This window comes from Diospyros lotus, chromosome 4 (assembly GCF_014633365.1).
Source record: "Diospyros lotus cultivar Yz01 chromosome 4, ASM1463336v1, whole genome shotgun sequence".
NCBI classification, from domain to species: Eukaryota; Viridiplantae; Streptophyta; class Magnoliopsida; order Ericales; family Ebenaceae; genus Diospyros; species Diospyros lotus.
In genome coordinates this window covers 10,142,450-10,159,969 of record NC_068341.1, presented here as the reverse complement: position 1 = coordinate 10,159,969, position 17,520 = coordinate 10,142,450, and the positions used below count along the sequence as shown (strand labels likewise).

Here is a 17,520-nt window from a genome sequence, read left to right as displayed (position 1 = left end):
ACAATGCTCTATGGTCATGTTTTGTAATTTTAAATGATAATTTTATTATATAAAATGTCCAAAATATCATTTCATTATGCCTTTTTTATATATTTTATTAAATTTAGTATATAAATATTTTAGATATTTGGGACTTAAGATATAAAAGTATAAAATGTGACTAAATAATGTTATTAATTAGTTATATGAAACAATTAAACACACGGTTTTATGAAACAAAAAGGAAAGCTCACGTCCCTCGCTCGTGGTTCTACGAAACAATACGACTCCGTTGAGCAACGCCCCGCCCGCCTTTCACCTGCTACAAATTTGCTTCACCGAATAATTTCGGGCACCGTGATTTGTCTCTCCATTCCTCTCCCTCTCCCTCTCTCCACAGAAACTCCATGGAACCCAATGCTTCAAGCCTCCTCCCTTCCCCGTCGTGTAATCCCACCCAAAACCCTAATCCAGTTGCCAAAGAGAGAGACTTCTTGAACCACCTCGAAGCCTACTTAGCAAAGCGAGACGGCGTTGACAAGCTTCTCAAGATCTCAAGGTACGCCACCAAGATCATCCTCGCTTCATCCCTCCTGCCCGAAGCCCTACCCCTCTCTCGCCGGTTCAAGGCCTTCGAATCGAGCGTCGGCGTCAGTCGCAAAGCCTTCAGGCTCGGTAAGTTCGTCCAGGACTTGAACGCTCTACGGTGCTCATCTTTCGACTCGACACATGAATTGGTACTCTCGATGATTGCCTACGGAGGCGAGGGTTTGTATTACTTTATCGAACAATTCGTGTGGTTGGCGAAATCGGGGTTGATTGACAGCAAACACGCGCGCAATTTGCAGAAGATCGGTGCCTGGGCTGAGTTCATCGGGTATGTGGGGAGTATTAGTTTGAAAATTAGGGATTTGAAGAGGATTGCTGCTGACGAAGAGCGATTGAGGTCGATCATTGAAATTGCGGCCACGAGAGGGGATAAATTTGGAGAGGAAGAGATGAAGATGCGGAAATTGAGGGAGAAGAAGTTGATGAAGAGACTGTCGGTTGTGCAAGATCTGGCCGATGGAGTGATGGTCTTCGCTGATATTCGGGATGGAGAAGGGCGGCTTTCAGGGCCTCTTTTGATATCATCAGCAGGACTTCTATCGGCATTAATTAGTGCTCACAAGAATTGGTTGTCTTGCTGATTTCGGTTACCACTCACTCCGAGATGGAAAGGTATGGATGTGATTGTTAGAGTCCTGGGAAAAGTATAGAAACTGGGCATTTACATTACTTCGTGATTTCCTATCGCATACTCTGAGATTCTTGTAGTTTCGTACTAGGTGAGACGACGTGCACCTGTGAAGTTTTTGTGTTCTCTTCTTGTTGCATTTGTCACTAATAATATGTCGAAACTGCATCTTTGGATCCCAATGATATAATTAAAACAATAGAATTCCTTTGTTAGTTTCGTGTGCTTTTTTGGTTGGAGATTATGCAACTCTTTGAATTTTTTTTTTTTAATCAAAGTAGGTTCTGTTCAAAGTAATTTGAACTAAACTATGTTCATCTGATGGTTTTCTCGAGCCAAACTGGGCTTGAATGAATCAGGTTTGGCGTTTGACACTAAAAGATTGATTAAATTCTCTGGATGATAAGTATTATGCATCCATGATTCATTTTGTTTATTTAGTATTTTGGCAAGGCAGAAAAATGAATGTTAGTGAAAAAGAATGGACACTTCACTAGTTACAGCTAAAGCCATTTTCAACCTGAAGTAATCAAGTTTGTTATTTATCTCAACTCATTGGTCCATTGGTCCTTTAGGATGAAAGAATAAGTTTGGTCCTTGTTGACTTTGGATGACTTCTAGTCTGCTACTTTTGATGATTTGGTTGGGTCATACAGTGGGTACCTGGCTTTGTGGTACAGCACACTCCTGTTGGTCGTTCTCTGGCTTTGAAGAATTAAATTGTGCAGGTAGTTCAGTTGGCTGTCCTCTTATCATCGATATCCCAATCAAACTAGACATGTTGGCATCGTAAGTGGGTTCCTTGTGTGATCATCATGGTGATATCACACAAATGAGTAGTTACACCATACTTGGAGCAATTTTGCTCAAAATTAAATCCGTTGAGAGTAATGTTAGCCCCCAAGTCACTTTTTGTTGGTAAACCAGATAACAATTATCACACACACCAGGTAAGTATATAGCAAATTGTGTGTGGGCTTTCTCCAAGGGAGGATTTGAAGCCCTAGTAAGAGAGGAGGTGATTGTAGCCGAGTCAGCCCCTGTGGGTTATATTTGAATCTGAAAGCACAAGTATAACCCCTGTGGCTTATATGATGATGCCTTTTCTTTATTCTTTAACTCTGAGACTGGCAGTTCTTCTCTGAACCAATAATTTTGAATGGAAATGCACCTCTATCCAAATTCTAAATGGCATGGTGCTGTCCATGCTGATCCACGTGATTATTTGCCCTTATGATTTTCAAGTTTGGCAAGCTAATACCCTTCTTTGAGCCTATTGATTATTGAAAGGACAAGGAACCTGTCTTCAAAACTTTGGCAGCGTTGGCAGATTGGGATGTTGATACTTGATGTGCCCTCTGCATGTGGACATCAAGCACCACACCTGACGTTTTACGCAACAGTTGGCAGAGACTTCATGGTAGGTGGATTCATATTCAATTCCCTCCTAGGCCATTATTTAATGACTCTTAGAGTTCCTATAATCTAGTTTTATGACTTCATGGTAGGTGGATTCATATTCAATTCCCTCCTAGGCCATTACTTAATGACTCTTAGAGTTCCTATAATCTAGTTTTAGCTTGAGATTTACCCACTCTCTTGTGTTATCTCTTCAGATTATTCACTCATATAAGTAGTAATGATGTGGCCATGCTTCCAGCCGGTGGCCTTTGAGTGCATGCTTTGAAAGATCTAATCTCTAGTTGCAGAATTATGCTTTCTTGACATGATTCCTGTGCATGGAGATGCAAATCTTACTTTCTACACTGACAAGAAAGAAAGTTTATTTACTTGCAGGTAGGGGTGTGCAAAAAAATCGTCAAACCGCGGAAACCACCCGCACCAAACCGTGCGATTTTTTGGGGGTGCAGTTCAGCACGGTTTGAGAAATTCTCAAACCGTGCGGTTTGCGGTTTGTGATTTTTTTGGTTCGGTCAAAACCAAACCGGCCAAGTAGTATATTAATAAAAAAATTAAAAATATCTAATAATTTAAAAATTAAAAAAATAAATTAAAAATATATACTTTCTTGACTATGAATTATATTGTGGATTTTTGTGTTATTTTTATATTATGAGCATGTGGTTATGTTGTAGATTTAAAATTTTTAAATTTGTATTTTTTATTAGATAGTAACTTATTTTAGTTTTAAATTTCAAGATACTATACAAATTTAAAAATTATGATTTTATGCATTGATTTTTATGTTTTAATTAAAAATTTATAAGTTAGTAAAGGAAACATCAAATGAAATAATAAAGAAGCACTAAACCGCAGAAACCGTACCAGACCGCACCACATTTTGCGGTGCAGTCTGGTGCGGTTTGTGCACACCAAACCAGACCGCGTGGTCTGGTTTAATGCCAAATCGCACATGTGGTTTGGCTTATTAAATCCTTTTCAAATTGTCCAAATCGCATCGTACACACCCCTAGTTGTAAGGAGCCGGAAGCAAAGCGGCCACAATCAAGGTCAATCTGATCTTAGCTCCTCCATGGTAATTAACTGGAATAAGTCTTCTAATTTGTATCTTCTTGCTATTTAAACTACTGTATTACGGCGTGGCAGATGCTATGGATGCTCTAAGCTAGTTTAGCATGAAGGATTGTACAAGCAGTCTACCAGTGGCACTGCCAGCTGGAAAATAGAAATGTCCCAAATGGGCCAGGCCAGAAACGTTAATAGGAGTGGCCGGCTATGGACCAAATGGGCAGAATTTCACGGGCTGAAGCCCAACCTCTTTTGAAGTATTTTGGGCCCCTTTCTTTGGTGACAATTGCAAATCCTTACATTTAGTAGATTTATTTATATTACCAGGAGTTATATTCAAGTTTTGAAGTGCTGAGGTAGGAAACGTTGTTTTCTGGATTAAAAGAAAGAAACAGTGTTTTCCATTTAAAGCATATAGGAGTAAAAGGTAATCATTATTATTTATTTATTTTTTGTTTTGCTGGGATACACTTTTGTTAATGTAACAGAATAATTCTTTATTATTTAAATGAGTATGCAAATATGGTGAATGCCTCCCATGCCAAGCAATGGATCAATTTTTCCAGAGGTGGGGTTCTTTGCGTGGGCCAACAGAATCGCTGTCTTTTTTTTTTATTTTATGATCTAGATGTCCGGACTTTGCTTGCCTAGTTCTGGAGAAGACCGGCATTTTTCTTGATTTGACATCTGAATAAATCATATGCAGTTGCAAATTCATATATTTTCAAGTAAACACGTGATCAATTCTCACTAAATAGGATATTTTTGTCTCTACTAAAAGTTAATTTCCATCACTCTTAAGAAAACTTAAAATTTTTTATCACTTGCGTCATGTTCTTAGGGCAATAAACTCGCTTTTGCTCCTTGGGGCATAGCCGAGTGGGAAAAGAGGGGGATGTAAAGATGCAATTATGTTGAAGGCTGCCGACGTCGGATCAATTTATGTGGGAAACAATTTTTTCTGGAGGTGGTTTTTGACAAGTGTCAGTAAACGCTGCCTCGAACCTTGGTTACTCGGGTATATTTCGCGATTTATTTTTCTTGTGATGACTCAGGGACGGGTTCAACGAGGTCGCGAATGATGGCGTATAATTCAAAAAAAAAAAAAATAAACTCCCTATTTTTCTTCTTGTCAGTAAGTGAATATAATACATTGAGTAGTGGGGCAATGAAAAAGAAAGGGAAATGTTGAGACCTCCTTGGTCTATTTGGCGTAATTTTTTTTTATGATTTAATAATAAAGAAGCTAGATTAAAATAGTTGCAATGGCACCTTTGGTAATTATCTAAAAGATTTTTTAATAAAATAATTTAAAAATATAATAATATATATATTTTTGCATAAGATGAATGTTATATCTTATAGAGCATTGCATCAAAAAGTAAATTTTGTGATTTATAAATAATCTGGGACTTCATTGATTTTAGTGGGTTATTCATATATTTTTACTTGTAAAAAAATTGTGAAATTTTCAAATACGTTGTAACTTAAAAATAAATAAATAAATAAATATATATACAAAATAACTTGTGCCAAAGCCAAAGTTGAAACGTGCGCTTAGCAGTCGCTATTGGTCTAAAAATCCCATACGAGGGACTCCTTATGGACAAAAGTCTCGCGGAGTGGATTACTCGGAAGCGTCTGCAGCCACCCTAACGGCGGCGGCGGCGGCGAGATTTCTTCGACAGGACAGCATTCAATAGAACAACAAACCCGGAAAGGTGTCCTAATACTAGTAATAGGCACTAGCCGAAAGCGATGGAACCCGAATCCGATGACCCAATTCCCATATCCGACTCCCAACAGCGACCTCCCCCTTCCGACCCGATCGACGATGGCTCCAGCTCCGCTAAACATGACCAACCCCTCCTCGGAACCCCAACCCCTCCGCTGCCAGTCGCCGCCGCGGTCATCAAGGAGCTCGAAAAGAAGTCCGCTGCTTATGTCCGCCACGACCTCTACGGCCCGATGGGCCGGGGCCCGCTGCCGTGGATCGAGAAGCTTTTCCTCGCGATCGCCTTCCTTACGATCGTTCCCGTCCGTGTAATTCTCGCCCTTACGTTACTGGTGCTCTATTACTTGATTTGTCGGGTTTGCACGCTGTTCTCGGCGCCGAACCGGGAGGATGGACAGGAGCACTATGGTTACATGGGCGGGTGGAGAAGGGGCGTGATTGTGCGCTCCGGCCGGTTCCTTTCCAGGGCCATGCTATTCGTTCTAGGGTTTTATTGGATTAAAGAGACCAAGCACAGTCCTGATCCTGGCAGGCAGTTGAATTCCGAGGTACACATCGACTTCTGAATTAAGCTCATAATTAGGACATTGGTTTTCGTCTTCTATTGTTGCAGAATGAATACTAGCTTACCTCTGACACCACGTAGTGGGATTAAGCCTTGATGTGGTGTTGTTTAGCTTGCTTGGCGGCCAGGGTGATGGATAGTGCATTGTGTTTGTATTTCCTGTGTCTTTTCCATCTAGAGCAACACCATAAACAAACACTTTTTCTATTTCATATTCTTGTACCTGCCAGGGGATTACTAAGGTGGATGACAATGAGACAGGAAGCATATAAAAAATGGCAGTATCACTGGCTGCTTTAAGGAACAATTTTAAAGAAATTACAGTATTTGCTACCATATTTTCTGCCTCCTATGACCCATGTGATATTAGATTGATCCTTGTGCTCTCAAATTCTATCTTCTTGTAACACAATGATCCGTCACCTACAAGTAGGAGCTAAAGTTGCGTTTTGATCATTTAGATGCAAATATTAAAACCAAGATTCCCTAATATTTTACCAATAATGGATTGGACCGTTCCTCTAACCACCCAAAATAAAATAAGCAGAAAAGGATAGAAAAACAGAAGAAAAATTGCCAAGTCTGTGATTAGGGTAGACTGAAGAAAAGGTAAGAGGATGATTTCATGGAAAATTTTAGATTCATAATTAAATGATAATTTTTCTTTATAGGATTTGGCTCTGTTGTCATTTTATTTCTTCCTCAAAATTCTTTGATTTTTGAATTGGTTCCCTGAGTGCAATTGAAATCTGCTTCAAAACCTGGAGCTTCATTGAACTGAAGAATTTTGGACTTTTAAGGCATATTATGAAGGTAGCTCAATATCAAGATAAAATAAGACAATGAGGGCATATCTCAAAGTATAAAGATAGGCTATATATTGGAAAAAGAAGTTGACTAGCAGGGTGGTTTATTCTATGCTTGCTACATGTCTAATGGATGTTCTCCAAGTTTATTCTGATGTTGCACATCCTGCTATCAAGATGACACCTATCTTCTCTCATAAATAAGCAATATGAATTTGTGTTGTTTGATCCAATAAATTTTATGCTATCGGCTGGCTATCTAATGCAACTCTTCTCTTTTATTCGAGTTTGGAATTGGCTGTTTATAGGAATTCATAGGCAGGGTTTATCTATTATAATAAGTAAATAAAAAAAAGGTCAGACATATAAGGTAAAGTAACTAACAGTTCCAAATTAATAACATGAGTCTTTGGATGTTAATTGGTAACACCTCAAATATTTGAAAGCCCCACAAGTAAATTGGTCCACAGTCATCCTAGTTTTAAACTCTTCTGTGGGCCTTAGTTTACAATTGACTCATTTTACCTTTACATGGCCCAAATAAATCAGATGGACCTACTAAAATAAGATGGACTTGATCAAACAACTAGTTTTCCTTTGGAATTGGTCCTTACTGGGCTGCACTCCCCCCCCCCCCCCCCCCCCCCCCCCAAAGTTTACAGTTGACTCATTTTACCTGTACATGGCCCAAATAAATCAGATGGATGTCACGACCCTAGGGGTATACTTCTCATTAGGCTGCCAATGAATAAGCTAGCTGTACTTTTCAGTTACTGCTATAACCACACCCTTTCGGTTAAACCACTACAACTTAATGTTAACCTTAGGACTCTTAGATTACACCCTTAGGCGAGAAAACCCTCACATAAACCCTCTCAAACACTCTCGGATGCAATGAAAATATAAGAACATACAACATGAATAACAGAAACAGAAAATAATCAAGACACAAACCAAACAATAGGCGCAAGATATATCTTGGTTCGGAATGCCTTTGGCAATCCTACATCCAGCAGTCCAAACACCCTTTCAAGCAGTCTTTATTTCCAGACAGAAGATCAATACATCACAGCCTTCATAGCCCACAAACCCCGAGTACAACACCACACTGTTTCTCCAAGAAGAACCCAAGACTCGCAGACAGTATTCCTTTCTTGAACAATGCTTGGCACTCATAATATAAAGGACTAGAGCACCCACAGAATGATCATCTCTTAGCAGGCGCCTTGCCCTCTTATTTATAGAGGAGGCGGACACACTTAGGCAACTAACTAACTTAGAGAAATTACATATTAACCCCAACAAAATGTACTAATTACACTTAACCCCTAGCTGCCTAATTTCTTCTACCGAGACTACTCCTTCATGCTCCTTCCGGTTATGCTATCTTCTAGGACAAAACTCAAGGCAAACTTCAACAATTCTCCACCATTTGCCTTGAGTTCTTCACCCGATAGCCAACTCCTGCTTTCTCCATGGATGATGGACAAACCTGATCATATCAAACACAAACACATCAAAGAAAACAAATCAATGCTGTAAAACATAACAATGGACCACCCTTTGGATAAAATTCCAGCTGCAATAATTAAACCTACAACTCTCATTAAATATTATCCTCCTCAAGGGATTTCCTAATGAATAACTTTTCCTAACATCAATATGATTGATAAACTCCATGGAGGGACTAAAGACTAAGCCAAATGGACTGCCCATTGGCTGTTTCAACTCCTCCTACCTAGACTATATTTTAGGGTTCCTACTGCATACAAAATGCAACATATACACCCTAAATGCATAATTTCCAACTAGGCACACTCTACCATAAACCAAATCCATATATGATGATACTCATTAATCCCAAAGGCTCCAAACTTTTACACAACATATCAACATCAGCGAACCTCTCCCGGAATTGAACTTAACATTGCTAGACTTCCTCCTAGCTTCCAAAACCGGCCTTTTAGGATTTACCACTGCCTTTTCCTTTATGTTTGCTTTAGAACAAGACTGCTCAACCTCTTTTCTTAACTCTCCTCTATTTCCAGCTTAACAAAGGTATGCTTAAGATTTGGGTACTCCTAGGCTGACATGAGCTGTCCTATTCCTATTCCAACCTCTATGCTTTATCTTTCCAGCTTCTCCTTCTTCCAACAATCTCAAACACTGAACTACAACCTCAGCTACACCTTGAGATTCCCATTGGATAACTATCAATGAAGCTGCCTAGCTCTTCCTAGGCATACCATCGAAATTGACACAGCTACCCCATGCACTCAATTTACCCCTTGGACTATCACAATCTTATAACTTACCTAGGGAATTATAATCACACCAAGAGAGACCTTTTAAGCAACCAATCTTTGCTTACCTTTCCCTCTAGCCTATTATCCCTTTACTACACTATAAGATTACTTTTCACTTAGTTTCCTCATGGATAATTAGCTGTTTGCGATACCTACACAACACTCTACCCATTTAATCTAAGGGGTCTTCCACCTAAGTCCAACATTCTCCCCAAATTTACATGGCTCCATGCCATTCATTTGGACATGAGTGCAGCCCTCTTTTTATACAAGGGGCTCTATATCCCACCCTATCTTTAGCACTCAAACCTTATAAACCCAAATTTCCATACCTCTCTGGAACCTAACTTAAGACCTATCACTACCCATCCTAGGCAACACTCTAAACCTTCTATTTTCTTGCTCATTTCCTACAAGATGATTCTCCTTCCCTTTCCTTGCTTATTCTGGACTTTTGATCAATAATGGCTACACCATACAAGGACACTTGCACACACCATTTCTCCTCGCTGTTCACAAGGACCCTCACTGCAAGAGCCAAAGCTATCTTAAACACTAGCTTTCTCCCTCTCACAATCTAGCCCAAGCTTACACAATGAACATGACCAAAACATTTTCCGGATTTCCCTATTGCTATACCCTGGTTCATAGGTTAGATTTGGACATTCCCAAAGGATTCTCCTTGCTGGCCAGCATTTCAAATTCCGTCCCTTGGTCTTGGAATCAACTAATTCCATGTCCTATTATTAGAGATTTCCCTCATAGGTAAGAACCCTAGCTTTTGAAAAAAACTAGGCATGCCTATTCCACAACTCTACTACACCTAACCTTTCACACCAGAAGCAATTTTCAGCGAGCTTCCTAAATTCCAGCAAGCTCATATACGCCTGGGAATTCCTTAGGGACACACCATCACCACTAGGTTCACCTCACCTAGCTCCATCATGAGACAAGGCCTAGATAGGATCCCAAAATATCCTAGAAACTGATTTCTAATGGCATTTACAGAATTTTTTTTTTTTTTGGAGACTTCTACATCTGGAGACCTAGTCAAAACTATATGGATTCTATTCCTATACACCTGCAAATTTTCCCCTCCCCCAATATCCCTAGCCTTAGATACCTTTCCTAGTTCTTGCTCACCATTGTGAGCCATCCTCAACAAATGATACAGCCTAACCTTATCATAGGCTATCCTTTAGTGGCTGCAGCTTATTCACATATAAATGCAAGCATGCACCACCTAACCTCCATTCTTGAGGGTTGCTACCATCTCTCTAAGAGATCCTTGCAACTTCTTAGGACTCCAATTCTCACTATCTAATTATTCCTAAGGACACTAGGCTTTCTATTAAAACAGTGACATATTTTACAGTTTCTAATATTCTGGAACAGCTCCACCAAGCTTCCTATTCTCACATCTCCAATTATCTTGGCCTTAGTTTGATGCCTAGACAAACCATTTCCCCCTCCTACCATGTCTCTATGGGTAAATACCCATTTCCTATGAGAAGTACACCCTAACCCTAGGACCTATGCTAATTTTACTACATACCTAGAAACAAACTATAGGACATCTGCACTCTCATAGCCAAAACCACACATGGTGCTAGAGCATTCGGGGCTGGTTTTCTCTTGGGATTCCTTTTTCTTGTTTGGGCAATTCTTCTTAATATGGCCCTCTTCATGACACAAGAAACACCTAACAGATCTCCTACTATTTTTAGACTTAGATCTTCCCCTACCCCTATTTCTTTGATCCCCCTTTTCCGGCCTAGACCCAGCTACTAGGGTATCTCCTGGAGAACTATTGACCTTTACCTTTTGTTGTAGTTCCTTGGAGTTTAAAGCTCCAATTACATCATCTAATGAAAGATTTTCCTTGCCATGCTTTAGAATGTCAACAAAAGTCTCATAGGTTTTAGGCAAAGAATGCAAGAGAACGAGGGCCTTGCCCTCATCATCATACTTAATATCTATGTTCTCTAGGTCCAAACACAGCTTTGTAAAATCGTCAATATGATCATGCAATTTCTGACCTTCCATTCTAAATGAGAAGAAGCGGGTTTTCAAGAACAACCGAGTAGAAAGGGTCTTGGTTAGGTATAGGGTCTCTAACCTATTCCATAGGGATAGGGCGGTGGTCATCTTGGATACTTCTCTTAAAACCTTATCACCAAGGCTAAGAATCAACCTATAGGCCTTCTCATCAATTTCCTCTTTCTATTTTAACCTTTCTTGTTTCTATTCTGTAGAGAGGGTTTTAGGTAATTTTTCTTCCTCTTCTAAGGCTGATTTCAGTCGTAAGTTCCCTAGTAAAGCTTTCATTTTAATCCTCCAAAGGCCAAAATCATTATGGCCAGTGAATTTCTCTACATCATATCTTGTTGCAACCATGGCCGAAGATAGTAGGTAGATTAAATCAATAAGAAATATAAAGAAACCTTGCAAGAAAGCAGTTCTTGATCCTAGGGGAGTCTCTGATACCAAATTGTTAACCTTAGGACTCTTAGATTACACCCTTAGGCGAGAAAACCCTCACATAAACCCTCTCAAACACTCTCGGATGCAATGAAAATATAGGAACATAAAACATGAATAACAGAAACAGAAAATAATCAAGATACAAACCAAACAATAGGCGCAAGATATATCATGGTTCAGAATGCCTTTGGCAATCCTACATCCAGCAGTCCAAACACCCCTTCAAACAGTCTTTATTTCCAAACAGAAGATCAATACATCACAGCCTTCATAGCCCACAACCCCGAGTACAACACCACACTGTTTTCCCGAGAAGAACCCAAGACTCGCAGACAGTCTTCCTTTCTTGAACAATGCCTTGCACTCATAATACAAAGGACTAGAGCACCCACAGAATGATAATTTCTCAGCAGGCGCCTTGCCCTCTTATTTATAGAGGAGGCGGACACACTTAGGCAACTAACTAACTTAAGGAAATTACATATTGACTCCAACAAAATGTACTAATTACACTTAACCCCTAGCTGCCTAATTTCTTCTACTGAGACTACTCCTTCATGCTCCTTCCGGTTCTGCTATCTTCTAGGACAAAACTCGAGGCAAACTTCAACACTTAAAGGAAGAGCCTATAAAAAGGCTAATTGTAGAGGATGGGAATTATGTTGCGATTAATACAAATTCTTTCTCTCTAAAGTTCTCTTTCCCTCTCTTTTCTCTCTCTAAATTTTCCCCCCTTTTTTCAAATTCTCCCTCCCTTTCTATTCTTTCTCTTGGACCTTTTATAATTCCAGAAATTGCCCAAGCCTTGGCCCAGAGGCTTGAAATTTTGTTATTAGAGCTGGCGATCCCTGACTATTGAATTGAGATCGAAGCGAGCAGGGAAGTGCAAAGTAGGTGCAGATCAAAGAGATCAGGATCACAGCGATTGCGACCAAGTCGGAAAAGGTCAGTGATCCACAGTAATCGGTTGTAGTAGCTCCATCAATTGGATTGGAGTGGGAATTGCGGAGCCACTTTTGGTGCAACTCTTGTCAATAGTTTGGAGAAGGAAATTCAGTAGCAGATTGAAGGTAAATTTAGTGTAGGTTATTGATGGTCAAAGGCACAAGGATGAAGCAGCTAGAATTGAGGATGGAGGCGTTGGAATTGGGAATGTTACATACGCTGGAGGCGGTGACCCACAATAAGGAGGACATTTTGGCCATAAGAGAGAGCATGCGAGAGGATCTAGCTACATCTCGAGAGAGAGTATGCAGAGAGAATTGGAAAGGCATCGGGAGAAGATGGATCAATATTGCCAAAGGATCAACAACATGTTCAATATGCTGTCATTATTACCTCAATTTTGGTTATCATCGGATTTTCCTCCCTTAGCAATCTTTGATCCGATTCTATCCAACCATGGCATCCTTCCTAGAATCTCTGGAGTGCAGGAAATAGAGGAACTGCCAGTCCTGGAATTGGAAAGCAAGAGGATCATCCTCTCACACCCCCAATGCTAAGGTTGGAATACCCTTGTTTGAAGGATCAAATCCTAAGTGGTGGATCCGTCGATGTGAAAGGTTTTTCTAGTTTTACAACGTGGTTGAGGGACATAAAATTAATTTGCCTGTAGCCTATCTAAAGGATATGGCTGACTCTTGGTACCAAGGGTGAACTAAGACTAGGAGAATTTGACTCTAGGTGGGCTGATTTTGCTAAAGATTTGTGTGACTGTTTTGGAGAGAAGAACATGACTAATGTGATTGAGGAGTTCAACAAATTAAGACAGGAGGGATCAATGACTAAGTATTAAGTTAGATTTGAGGAATTAAGGTCCCTAATGTGGAGCTCCCAGCTAGGCCTAACGGAGCATTACTTTGTGTCAAGTTTTATTAGCGGATTAAAGGATGAATTGAGGCTGGTGGTCAAGATGATGATGTATGTGTCCCAACCCTAGGGGTAACCTAGTCATTATGCTTGTAATACCTAAGCTGTGTTGTTCCTTTCAGTTAGTGCTGGAAACGATAGTACATTTTAGTTAGACATTATAACTGAAAAGAAGCCTATAAAGAGGCTAAGTGGAGAGGATGAATGGCATGTTGAAAGTAATACAAAGTTCCTTTTTCCCTCTAAATTTCTCTTTCCCTTTCTTTTCTCTCTCTCAATTCTTCCTCCTTTCAAATCCTCCCTCCATTTCTATTCTTCCTCTCGGTTCTTCTTTAATTCCGGAAACTATCCAAGTCTCAACCTTGAGGCTTGACATTTTTTGGTATTAGAGCCAACGCTTCTTGGCTGTGAGTCCTGCAATTTTGGTAGAAACTTAGGTGAGTTGGTAGCAACACAGGGCCAGGTGAATTCCGACAATCATCGACGGTGATTCCGACCATCCTTAGTAGTTAGGTACGGGACTTGAAGTAGCAATTCTGGCCATCCAGGCGAACTCAAGGAGTGACATCAGAGCCAGTGGTCCTACGACCATTGGACAGTGATTGGGTGAGAAGAAGGCATTGACTGGGAGGTTATCGTTGAATCACGGTGATTGAAACTAGATTTCGACGAAGTAAGGAAGGCGCAAAGGAGAAGCAGGTTAGGGTGCGACAGTTGAATTTGTAGCGATTGCGAGCAAATCTGGTGGTTATTGGTCTATCACGATTGTTGGCTCTGATTGGCAATTCAATTGCAGATCAAAGGTTCTGAATTTAGGAGAATTGAAGCAGAGCCAACCAATCCTCGACTGTCGCGATTCCAAAAGGTGGAACAAGCCAACGATTCTCGATTGAGAATTTTGGCAATTCCTGTTTGAAGTGTGAAGGCAAAGTAGAGCTAAGTGACTTTCGATTGTGATTGAAGGCGATACCCACATGTAGAATAGAATCGAAACTATGGCAAAAGGAACAAGGTTGAGGCAATTGGAATCGAGGATGGAGGCGTTGGAGTTCAGAATGACTTAGACGCATGAGGCGATTGTCACAGCCTAAGCCTGACAATGATCTTCTTCCTAATTCACAGGCACACTTAGAGAACAGAGAACGAAATGTAGAATGAAAAAGAGAGAAAGAGATAGAGAGAATACGAGAGAATGCCGAGAGGGAGAGAGAGAGAGTAAAATTCTCTTGAATATTCTCGATGCCCAATCCGTGAGGATCGTTGGAAAATTTATACAAGTTGCCAAGAGGGTGGAACCCTGCTAAGGCAGATTCTACACCTCTTCTATGGTAGTAACAACCCTTTGCCATTCTATCACCACTTGCACGTGGATACCCCCTCTGTGTAACAAACTTTATAGCAATAAAAGTTACAGTTGTAAAAATTTAAAAAATTCCATAAACCCCGGTTCTTCTTGTGACAATTCTCCCTACAAATTTCTTGTCCTCAAGAAATGCTGAGGAGGCCGGCAGACCTGGGGAATTGCTTGAGTAAGTTGGGCAGATACTCCCAAGTACTGCTATTTGCAAGGTTGTTTTTCCATTTTACCAGGAGCAAAATAAGTGGTGCCCCTTTCTTGTACACCACTCGCCTATCTATTCTGGCTTTAGGTTCCATCACCTTGTTGATCTTCTTAGGAAGTAAGGAGGGGGGGTAGTGCATGACTCACTTCTTGTGTGCCCACAGATTTCTTCAGAAGAGAAATGTGGAACACAGGGTGAATGTGTGATTCCTCTAGAAGCTATAAACGATAGGCTACTTTCCCAATCTTAGCAATTATGGGAAATGGTCTATAATACTTAGGGCTGAGTTTGGACACCAACCCTTTAGTGATAGACTTCAAATGAAGATATCTCAGCCTTAAATACACCTCTTCGCCTACTGCAAATTCTCTCTTACTTCTCCTCCGGTCAGCAAACTGTTTCATTTTATTTCGAGCTGATGCTAACTCCTTCTTCAGCTGTTGTAATACCTTCTTCCTTTGTTGTAGATATTCTTCAATTGTTGCTATTGTAGTGTATTCTCCTACAACTGGCAAAATGTGGGGCTTGTACCCAAATAAGACCTCAAATGGGGACATTTTGAGGGAGTATGGTGGTTAGAGTTATACCACCATTGGGCCAAGGATAACCACCTATGCCAACCTTTAGGATGCAGGAAACAAACACACCTTAAGTAAGTTTCCAGGCTTTGGTTTACCCTTTCTATTCCCATCAAATTGAGGATGATAGGCTGTGGATATGTTTAACTTAGTTCCCAAAGCCTTCATAATCTCTTGCCACAAAAGACTAGTAAAGATCTCATCACGATATGAAATTATAGACTTAGGAGTCCTATATAGTTTCACCACTTGATCTAGAAAAACCCTAACAACATCTTGGGTTGTATAAGGATGAGTAAGCCTTATAAAATGGGCACATTTTGTTAGCTTATCAACAACCACCAGTACGTTGTCGTTCCGTTTTGACTTAGGCAAACCTTTGATAAAATCCATAGATACACTAGCCCATGCTTGGTCAGGTATGGGTATAGGTTGTAGGAGGCTCGAGTAAGCCATAGTCTCATACTTGCATCTCTTGTAGGTGTCACAAGCTAGCACAAACTCCTTTACCTCTGTTTTAAGCTTGGGCCAATAGAACAATTGCCTCACTTGAAGGTACGTATTTTGAATCTTAGAATCCCCCCCCCCCCCCTCCCTCAATGGAGACTCTTGTAGGGCCTGCAATATTCTCTTCTTGAGATCTTCATTATTCCCCATCACCAACCTACCTTGATACCTCAGCCTGCCTTCCACCAATGTGTATCCATCTTCCTCATTATGATTAAGAACCAGTCTCTCCGACAATTCCCTTACTTTTTCATCTCCTTCATAGCTGGCTATTACTTCTTGGCATCACTCAGGTACTATAGTAGTTATGGCTGCTGAACTTCCTTCCTTGTGGCACCTTGAGAGTGCATTTGCTGCCACATATTCCCTGCCCTTTTTGTACTGTATAGCACAGTCCAATCCAATCAGTTTGGCCATTCCCTTTTTCTATAGTTGAGTATGCAATTTTTGTTGTAACAAAAATTTCAAACTCTTGTGATTTGTCTTGATTATAAACTTGCCCCCCCTCCAAATAATGTCTGCTAGAAACTCATTCTCATATATGTTGAGCCCCATATGCCCCAAGCTCTATACCTGGCTTAGGAATGCCAATGGCCTTCCTTTTTGCATCAATACTGCTCCAATTCCTATCCCACATGCATCTGTCTCCAAAACAAAGGTTTGTTGAAATTAGGCAACCCTAGGACAGATGCTCGCTCGTAGCCCCTTTTAATCTTTCAAAAGCTTCCTCTGCCTCCTGCCTCCAGTTGAAACTTCCATTCTTTAAGAGTTATGTTAAGGGTTTACTGATAACCCTATAATCCTTCACTAATCAGTGGGAGTATTTGGTTAGCCCAAGAAACCCCTTCAAAGCCTTTATCGTAGTGGGTTTGGGCCAAGCCACCATGGCTTCCTCCTTTCTTGAGTTTGTGCTGACCTCATCCCCTGAAATTAAGTGCCCCAAATACTCCACCTGACCTTAACCAAAAGCACACTTAGTCCTCTTGATAAAGAGCTGGTTAGACCTGAGGACCTCAAAGGTGGTTCTTAGGTGAGCTGAGTGTTGGTCAAAGGTGGGGCTATAGACAAGTATATCATCAAAGAATACAAATATAAATTTTCAAAGATAGGGCTCAAAAATTATGTTCATAAGGGATTGAAAAGTGGCCGGTGCATTGGTGAGCCCAAATGACATTACCAAAAATTCAAAGCGTGCATTGGGTATATTCTCGGTCTTCATTCTGATTTGGTGGTAGTCTGAGCGTAGGTTAAGCTTAGAAAATAATTTGTCATGGTGTAATTCATCCAAAAGGTCTTCCACTAGGGGTATATGAAATTTGTCCTTGATGGTCATGACATTAAGTTAACGATAATCCACACAAAAACGCCATGATCCATCTTTTTTCTTGACTAATAAGACTGG

The 17,520-nt window shown here is 40.4% G+C and overlaps 2 protein-coding genes across 6 annotated transcripts in view; both read left to right on the top strand.

Moving 5' to 3' along the window:
• The first annotated feature begins 247 nt into the window (after window positions 1–247).
• Window positions 248–17,520, top strand: part of LOC127798938 (peroxisomal membrane protein 11A) — a 24,088-nt gene continuing 6,815 nt past the window's right edge. The window contains exon 1 of the mRNA XM_052332596.1: window positions 248–1,200. Within this exon, the coding sequence (XP_052188556.1) occupies window positions 387–1,169 (783 nt within the window). The 5' untranslated portion in view covers window positions 248–386 and the 3' untranslated portion in view covers window positions 1,170–1,200. The remainder of the gene's footprint in view (window positions 1,201–17,520) is intronic.
• Window positions 5,271–17,520, top strand: part of LOC127798937 (lysophospholipid acyltransferase LPEAT1-like) — a 27,047-nt gene continuing 14,797 nt past the window's right edge. For 3 of the 5 annotated variants that reach the window (XM_052332594.1, XM_052332593.1, XM_052332595.1), the window contains exon 1: window positions 5,273–5,989. In XM_052332594.1, coding sequence (XP_052188554.1) covers window positions 5,465–5,989 — 525 coding nt within the window. In that variant the 5' untranslated portion in view covers window positions 5,273–5,464. Of the gene's footprint in view, window positions 5,990–17,520 lie in introns of all 5 variants that reach the window. The other 2 variants (XR_008022508.1, XM_052332592.1) reach the window with 2 other exon arrangements.